Below are 9,720 nucleotides of genomic sequence, written 5' to 3'. Positions count from 1 at the left end.
TTCTGCGTGGGGGACATTTACTTTGTTTATATTTCAGGATGGGGTAAAGATTAAAAAACAAAATTTGGCATGGTAACTTGTACATAAGAGACATTCATGCTATTAAAGTTTGGAATACAGAACTTAAGGGGATGGAGTCGTCGTATTTTAGGGTGCTTAATGAAAATTGTACTTGTTATTGGCATTTACAATTTTTAAAAATGCATCTCTACTCTCAAAATTATGCTATTTATAATAATTAATAATATAAATTTCTCTATTAAATTTTATATCCTTGTATAATTGAAAATTATCAGACTTCCTGATGGTCTCCTTAACCTTCTGTTTTAGTGCCAAGAAAGTTGAGCAAGAGCCTTTGACAGACTATTTTTTAAATTACATTGTATTAGAAATATAGTAACAAAATTTTGTTTCTTTTTATAACATTTGAACATATGATGTTTATAGACAGATGCATGAATTTTTAAAATTGTAGTATTTTTTGTTAGTTTTTTCCAGTTGTTGAATAATGATAGATAATCACATCATGATAATTAAATAAATCTATTGATTTATTCAGAAAAGTTACTATAATGTTTTCTTTATTTGTGACTTTGCATTTTTAAATCCTGATATCTCTAAAAGTGAGATATAATTCAAAATTTTTACATGTTATAAAGTTAATATAATATGCGAAAAATATATTCATTACATTTACAAAAAAGGTTTTTAAATTATAACTATTCTTATTTCATTTTTTGTATTTTCATATTTACTTCTGGTAAAGAATAATTATAGCCTTTCCATGAATGCCATTCTATTCCGTCAGCAAAAGTATTATGATAACCATTTAAGTATAAACCATTTAAATTGGATTTGTGACATTTGATGTACCACCATCCACCTTTATAAGATTGCGCACAGTTCTTTTCTGCAACATCATTGTCTCTATCTTTTGTTGTAAACTTCATTCCATTCATACCACCAAAAGAATCACCTTAAATAAATAAAAGCATATATTTTAAATATAAACTGTGCTTAATTATAAATTTAAATTAAGCTATTGAGAGGAAATTGTGATAATATATTTTTTTACTATTAATTTTAAGTTCACATAATTTTTAACAATCTAAAATTCATTCATATGGTTGTACAGTAAAGTCTCTGTCAACCACTATGCTGGATCTGATTTCAAGTCCTGTCTAGACTCAAAAATTATCATTTCCCTTATGGTTGGTACACCATTGTACATCTTATCTGCCTTAATGATTGAAGCTGTGATAGACCATAGAGATTTAATGGGTTAGCACTTCATATTAATTAATCAATCATTTATTATAATCTAAAATTTTATATTATGTATTATTATATATATTTTACATTACAGTACATCTTGGTAATCTGACAATATGTAGGACCAGAACTGTGTCAGATTAAAAGAGATTGCCGAATTTTTGGACGTTCCCACATTTTGGCAAATTAGCAATTTAAACGTAATAAAAATGTGATTAAATATTAATTCAGTTGATGTAATGAAAACAATTGAGCATGTAGACAAATTTGACAGTGAGTCAGCTATTAATGACAGAGAGAAATGCAAGTTTGACTGCTTATCAAAACATCTGAGTGTGCTGTTGTCACCAGTAATCAGTATTGCTGAGTTGGTAGATTCCCACTAAACTTACTGGAAATTGGAGTTAAACTAGTAGGAAGTTGTCTACAACTTGGCAACAGTGTTGGTAATACCAGAGAATTAACTAGTATTGGATTACTGGACATGTTGAACTAGCAAATAGTTGGATTACCAAGATTTACTGTATTTTCTTTCATTGATGTATTGGACTTGGTTGTTTTATGTTAACTGAGATTGTTTTAGAAATTCGTTTTTTTCTTTAGTAAATAATTTTAGATAACACTTTTTAGTCTAAGAAAGCATCATTTGTATATTCTTTTGTTTGTGTATAGAAAAAACTGTTGGGTTAGGGACTTGGCAATACACTTATTCCATAAGCAATTTAAAAGCATCTACATGAAATTCAATTGAATAAGAAAGAAGTAAACATTAACTGTAGTTATTAATCCATTGGAATTAAATAGACCTGTAACCTATAAAAATTTCTTAAATTAAATAAAATTTGCTTTCTGGACAATGATCTTTTGTATATAGAATTTGACACATTAAATCATTTTTTTGTGTGCCAAATTTGGATTAAAACACAATGCATTTTGCTGTCGTCAGCCGGAAATGTAATGGCTTGAATTTCTGGAAACATTTCTATTATGCTGCTGTCCTTTTGCTGTCTTTGAATCCAGAAAAAGCAAAAATTATTTTGAAAAATAAGTATTTGTTTTTTTGTTTAATCTATGATTTTAACATTATTTAAAATGTTTTATGCATTGTAATAAACTAGCTACTAAAGACTGTATATACTGTATGACTTCTAGCTCAATAAGAGGTTTGATTATTTCTCTTCTTGGCTCTGTGAATTGAATGTATTTATAATGTGCAACTGTACTTATATTTGTTGGGTTGGCTGTTTGGGGATTTGAAAAAACCTAACCACAAGAGTTTCAAACAGATTACCCCTACGGTAGGTCAGGAGATTTGAAGTTATCTTTTTTCTTACAAGCTTTTTATTTGAATTTTTGGGAAACACTTCTCTATAAACTTTTGTGTATGCATATGTGCACACATGGATCCATAAAAGATATGTCAAAAGTGATGAGGAGCCAAAAAACCCAAAATGCATTTTGTAAGGAGTATGTCAATAGAGTTCTATTAACAAATTTGATTTGTTAATGAAAATTGAAAAGAAAAAAATTATTCTAGAGTTGTAGTTTTCATAAAGAAAAACAGCAAGGAGAATAGTGGAAAACTGAAGAGTAAATATATTAAATTGTATTTTTTAATACAGTTTTAGAAAGATCTAAATCAATTTAGTCTGAAGAAATTTCCTTACAGAATATTAGGGTTATCAATAATTTGTAAATCATACTTCCCCAAAGTGGAGAAAATTAAAGTCCATCAAATAGCTCTTAATTAATATACTTTTTATATTATAGAAAAAAAAAACAAATGCATTTATATGAAATATTGATTGTTGATTTACATTACTACCTTATCAAAAAATATTCATACCTGCATCTCCTGTGAAACCAGAAACGTGCAATTTATATTGTTGCTTTTCATTTTCTATCCAGAAATCATTATACAGAGCAAAACGTTTATTTTCTTCCTTGTCCTTCATGTCTATTCGGAGAGAGTAGTTGCCTTGATTTGTTAATGCAAATATCTTGTCATTACCTAAGTTTATTTCANGGCCACGTGGAGTTTTCCGGGTTTTCTCCATGTCTGTAACGCTAGAGTAAATAGTAAGCTAAATGTCAGAAATAAGAACTAAGAAGAATAAAAGATTGAATGACATTTTTGTTAAATTATATAAAAATTTAAATCAGCATATTCCAAAATGATTATAAGATGTCAAAATAAAAACAGGGTGAATTAAAAATTTCTTTATAAAGTATCAGTGGTTCAATCAACAGTTTTTGTATTTCAGCCCTACCTAATGAGCAAAATTAAAACCCATTCTGTAGCTCAGTGCATTGATGCTTCGTACTAACAGTTGAGATTAATTTTTAATGTATAAGAGATCTCGTATTTTATCTGTGCTAATAAATTATTTTAAAAATATTCATACCTGCATCTCCTGTGAAACCAGAAACGTGCAATTTATATTGTTGCTTTTCATTTTCTATCCAGAAATCATTATACAAAGCAAAACGTTTATTTTCTTCCTTGTCCTTCATGTCTATTCGGAGAGAGTAGTTGCCTTGATTTGTTAATGCAAATATCTTGTCATTACCTAAGTTTATTTCAAAAGTATTGAGGTTAATATTGAATGGAGTTATGGTGTGAAATTTCTTGACAAATCGCCTACCTAGCCAGAAATCTTCATTCAATTTACCAAATCCTAAGGAATATTCTTCCCAACCCTTGTAGAAATATTCTTTTGGTTGTTTATAATCTCCTCTTCTTTGAATTATCTCTAACCATATAAACTTACTACATAATCAAATGTATATAAAAATTCCTTAGTGGAACTTTTTTAAAACATATTGCAATGAATGTAAACTACAATACACAGATTATTTTAATTAAAGTAATTCAAATTTCTCTTAAGATCCCAAGTTTGTTTTGGAGTTTTATTCCTGGAGATATTGATTTTGTGTTATTCATTATTATGTTCTCCATTCAGTTTCCCATTTATTGTTAAGAAACAGACAACACCCTACCCTAATATCAGCATCTAAAACTTGATAGTAATACATTAAAGTCAAATGATTGCTGGATTATATCGGGCTATATTACTATANACAGTCGATTGGGCCCGGAAATGGATCGTGAATCATCAAAATATTACCTAAAACTATGAAATAAATAATTTATCAAATATTGTATTTAAAACTAATTTAATTAAGAAATATGTATACAAATACAATACCTTCATCCAGAAGAGTATCGATGTATTTCAAAGTAGAAGCAATTTGAGAAACGATCTGAGTGTTTGCATTTTGAAAATGTACAGACAAAATGGCAGTTATCAGGAAGTAAATGCACTTCATATCATCTGTAATTAGTTAAAATAATTTTTCTATCTGGCTAAAATTTAGCTTTTATGTAGTAAATTTTTGATTCTCTGATCACATGAATAAAATTTGATACATCATGAGTTGTGTGTGATAAGATTTTTTTTCCCAGGAAATATCATATGCTTAAATCATTTTTTTCTTCCTAGTTCCTAAAAAAGTGGATAGAGAAAGTAGATCTGTGTTAAGATGAAGCAAGACATTTTAAAATTGCAAATAATTATGCAAACTTTAGAGCAAGAATTTGTCATTTGAAAGTTCTCTAAATTATATTTTATATTGTTTTTTTCAAAAAAATTCCATTTCTTGTATGTATAGTTTAATGTTAAATTTATTCAGATTTTATGTTAAATTGTTAAATTATAATTTAGTTTACAGTACATTTAGATAATGCTGAAATTAGAAAAATGGTGCAGAAATATTTTTTTCCTAGAAAAACATCTAAAAATTTTTCACATTAATCCATATTTATTCTTAGAAATGTTATAAAGTTATTTACTAATACAGTGTATGAACATTTCTTAGAATAATTTTACAAAATTTTATATAGAAAAATCAGATCTCTTTCCATGAAGGGAGGGGAAATTGGAGAATTTATAATTCTGATAATGATTTGATAAAATTTCATTAAAATTACTATTGCTTATTTTATAGATATTCAAATGAAGCTATAAAAATTGAAATTATTAATAACAAATGAATTTTTTCATATTAAACATTTTTATGTAGTGCTTCTAAACTGTTAACTTCACAACAACTTCAACATGATGTTAAATTGGCAGATATTCATTACTTCAAGATGAATTATAACATGTGCCATTTGTACAAAGTAATGTCATTGGTATTCCTATTCTTTTAGAAAACAGGAGTTTTATCAATTTTCTGCATCATAGAATTAGAGGAGGCAGTATATTATTCATTTTTCTGATTTTACACACTACTTTTGAAATTTACAAGTATAGGGGGACAATTTTAGCAGTTTCTAAAGTTTCCTTTATTATTACAAGAGTTTAGGTTCCACATCTAAAAAGTGCATTTTTATTCGCCTTGAACATTTTTTAATTATGAGGGCTGATTAAAAAAATCCAGGACAGACTTTGTTGTACGAAAGAAAAGCAATTAAATTGAAATAATACAGCTTTTCCACATAAAAGCAGTCTTTTCTCAATTTAATATTATCTTTTTATTTTAATATACTTTCTTATCCTATTAAAGGTCTTCTTTCCTTCTCCATCCATATACAAATTTCTCAAATCTCTAACCATATAAACTTACTACATAATCAAATGTATATAAAAATTCCTTAGTGGAACTTTTTTAAAACATATTGCAATGAATGTAAACTACAATACACAGATTATTTTAATTAAAGTAATTCAAATTTCTCTTAAGATCCCAAGTTTGTTTTGGAGTTTTATTCCTGGAGATATTGATTTTGTGTTATTCATTATTATGTTCTCCATTCAGTTTCCCATTTATTGTTAAGAAACAGACAACACCCTACCCTAATATCAGCATCTAAAACTTGATAGTAATACATTAAAGTCAAATGATTGCTGGATTATATCGGGCTATATTACTATAATTAAATGCTAATTATAGTAATATATTATCAATAATTAAATGCTAAGTAATTTGGCAGTAGAGATAGGCATTAGGTGGCATCTTTTGCTGAATTAAATTAATATTTTTAATAATTTAGAAGGTTATGGAAAAAAGAATCTGCCTGAAGTGGGACTCAAACCCTATTGCTTACTGTGTGGTTGCATTGCAGTTATCCTACCCAGACCTTCATCCAATCTTCCCTTCCAGAACTATGGTAGATATAACCATACTTGTGCACTGTCACTTCTTTCTTAATTTGTAAACCAAGTGATTTTGGTATGGATTTTCTATTCCAAATTTCAATTGTCTAGAGCTGCAGCAAACCAAGTAAACATGCTGTTTTTTTTATTATTCTTTAGAGAATAAAAAAAAAAAATTATATGTTAAATGCTAATATGCCATTGTTTCAAATTTTAAAATTTAATAAGGATCATTTTTCATAAATAACAAATTGAAAAATTATCAAAAATCAATGAAAGAATATAGCCAATTTGAGAAGTAATTTTGAGAATCTTTTTGATGGGGAAACTCCAATTGTGGAAATATAAGTGGTGAGTTCCACTAATGTTAAATTGGTTTTTCCATATTTTTCATTCCAATGATATTAAATTAAATCAAACTTAAAAATTAATGATATCATGTGAATAAGCTTAAAAATGATGTGTGTGAATTGTATTCATGTTTTATGTAAATACCTTAACAAACTTTTACAAAGTTTTTGCCTTGTGGAATATGTATATCAATGAATAGTTTTGATGGATAGATTTTTACATATAAATTAAAATAAAAATGAGCATCTTGGAAATGTATTTTTGATGCTGATTTACACAGTAGATGTCAGCATCAACCATTGTCAAGCCACTGCTGGAATGTGGTCTCCATTAATTTTTTCCATTTTTCCCTGTACAATGCTTTGGTTTTCCAATTTATGTCAACTACTTTCCTTATTTCATCATTCATCACACTGTCATACTTGGGGGTCTTCATCCTGGCTGTTTGAACCCTTGTGGAGACCAGTCTAGGAAATTTGTAGTTCATGTGTTGTCTTGCCATCCAGCAATGAATCCAGCTCATTGCCATTTTGAATGTTTTATCCTCTCAATGATATCATATACCTTTGACTTCTACATTGTATTATTTAAAAATATAGTACATATAAGAAGAAACAAAAATATAAGTTTAATAATTTACTTGTGTTTGCTGTGTGCACAGATAACTATTTGAATTTCAAGATAGTAGTTCTTATTGATTATAATGTCATTCTTATCAACTCTTGGAAAAGAACAATGAACCACATCATGATTAATGAATCAATAGATTTAGTTTAGATGATATACTTTTTATTTTAAAATTTGTTTTTCAAATTCAAATTTCACAACATATTCCATTATGTTTAGAAACAAAAAATACAATCATTAATAAATTTAAAATTTAGTTATTTCTGATATCTTCATTTTATTTTTCTTATTTTCATGCTCACTTCTGGTAAAGAGTAATTATAGCCTTTCCATGAATGCCATTCTATTCCATCAGCAAAAGTGCTGTGATAACCATTTAAGTAAAAACCATTTAAATTAGATCGGTGACATTTATCATACCACCATCCTCCTTTATAGGCTTCTGCACAATTCTTTTCCCAAGCATCATTATCCCTGTCTTTCGTTGTAAACTTCATTCCATTCATGCCACTGAAAGAGTCACCTGAAACAGACATGAGTAGAGTATAAATTAAGAGCATAAATTCTATTAAATTGGCAGTTCTAAAACTAAGGCATGTGGTTCTCTAGTGGATACAAGAAAAAATGTTCCATATTATTTATTTTCTAAGACAATTTCTGCATGTACTGTGCAGAAATCCCTCACAGTAATTGCAATTTCTGAAATTACTGTGAGGGATTAAGTCCAAATTTGTTCCAGGATGCAAAATACATCGTGGTTAGTATGGGTTGGACACTACCCAATTGTTATTACATGAATGCATGAGTTTGTTGCAAATCACTTATTATGCACTTGGATTTGAACAACGGTGGTACATTTTTTAGCATACTCTGTCATTGTTTAATTTAAAATGAATATGAAGAAAGGAAACTGTTTTGAATATAGATTTCAAATTAAATTGCCAAAATTTAAGGAACTTAAGAAATATTTAGGATATCTGAGAGTAAATAGTAAGCTAAATGTCAGAAATAAGAACTAAGAAGAATAAAAGATTGAATGACAGTTTTGTTAAATTATGTAAAAATTTAAATTAGCATATTCCAAAATGATTATAAGATGTCAAAATAAAAACAGGGTGAATTAAAAATTTCTTTATAAAGTATCAGTGGTTCAATCAACAGTTTTTGTATTTCAGCCCTACCTAATGAGCAAAATTAAAACCCATTCTGTAGCTCAGTGCATTGATGCTTCGTACTAACAGTTGAGATTAATTTTTAATGTATAAGAGATCTCGTATTTTATCTGTGCTAATAAATTATTTTAAAAATATTCATACCTGCATCTCCTGTGAAACCAGAAACGTGCAATTTATATTGTTGCTTTTCATTTTCTATCCAGAAATCATTATACAGAGCAAAACGTTTATTTTCTTCCTTGTCCTTCATGTCTATTCGGAGAGAGTAGTTGCCTTGATTTGTTAATGCAAATATCTTGTCATTACCTAAGTTTATTTCAAAAGTATTGAGGTTAATATTGAATGGAGTTATGGTGTGAAATTTCTTGACAAATCGCCTACCTAGCCAGAAATCTTCATTCAATTTACCAAATCCTAAGGAATATTCTTCCCAACCCTTGTAGAAATATTCTTTTGGTTGTTTATAATCTCCTCTTCTTTGAATTACCTTCAAGATGAAAAATGTACATTAGAATTTTTAAAAAATAGACTATAAAGATTTGTAATTAGCAAAACATTTGATTAAATAATTTAGTATTACCGTCCAGCCTCCTCCATCGTTGTCCATATCACAGTAAACAAGGAAACTCCCAACTGATTCCCAGTTCAGAGGCCAAATTCTATAAATGCCAGATGCTTTATTGCCATTTTTCTGAATTTGTTGACAGTCGATTCGGGCCCGGAAATGGATCGTGAATCATCAAAATATTACCTAAAACTATGAAATAAATAATTTATCAAATATTGTATTTAAAACTAATTTAATTAAGAAATATGTATACAAATACAATACCTTCATCCAGAAGAGTATCGATGTATTTCAAAGTAGAAGCAATTTGAGAAACGATCTGAGTGTTTGCATTTTGAAAATGTACAGACAAAATGGCAGTTATCAGAAAGTAAATGCAATTCATCTTGTCTATAATTAGCAAAATTTTACCCAGATAAAGATAAAATAATTTTATGTCAGACATAAAATTATTTTCTTTTATATAGTAAATTGTTCATTCTCTAATCACATGAATGAAATTTGATATAGCACATAACTCATAAAGTAAGTTTTTTTTGCTTCCAGGAATTAACACACACTTCAATGA

The 9,720-nt window shown here is 28.1% G+C and overlaps 1 protein-coding gene across 1 annotated transcript; it reads right to left on the bottom strand.

The window, feature by feature from the left end:
• Positions 1–425: 425 nt before the first annotated feature.
• Positions 426–9,320, bottom strand: LOC111640998. Its single transcript, XM_023387106.1, has 9 exons — positions 9,165–9,320; positions 8,966–9,071; positions 8,726–8,890; positions 7,687–7,932; positions 4,482–4,607; positions 3,918–4,025; positions 3,678–3,842; positions 3,119–3,283; positions 426–976 (listed from the first exon to the last, which is right to left on the bottom strand). The coding sequence occupies exons 1-9, from the start codon at positions 9,189–9,191 to the stop codon at positions 726–728; spliced, it is 1,359 nt and encodes a 452-aa protein (XP_023242874.1). The 5' UTR covers positions 9,192–9,320; the 3' UTR covers positions 426–725.
• Positions 9,321–9,720: the final 400 nt, after the last annotated feature.

Source organism: Centruroides sculpturatus, unplaced genomic scaffold (assembly GCF_000671375.1).
Source record: "Centruroides sculpturatus isolate CEXI.00-Female unplaced genomic scaffold, Cexi_2.0 scaffold187, whole genome shotgun sequence".
NCBI lineage: Eukaryota > Metazoa > Arthropoda > Arachnida > Scorpiones > Buthidae > Centruroides > Centruroides sculpturatus.
Note: the sequence above shows the minus strand (reverse complement) of the source record. Positions and strands in the feature narration are given on the sequence as shown.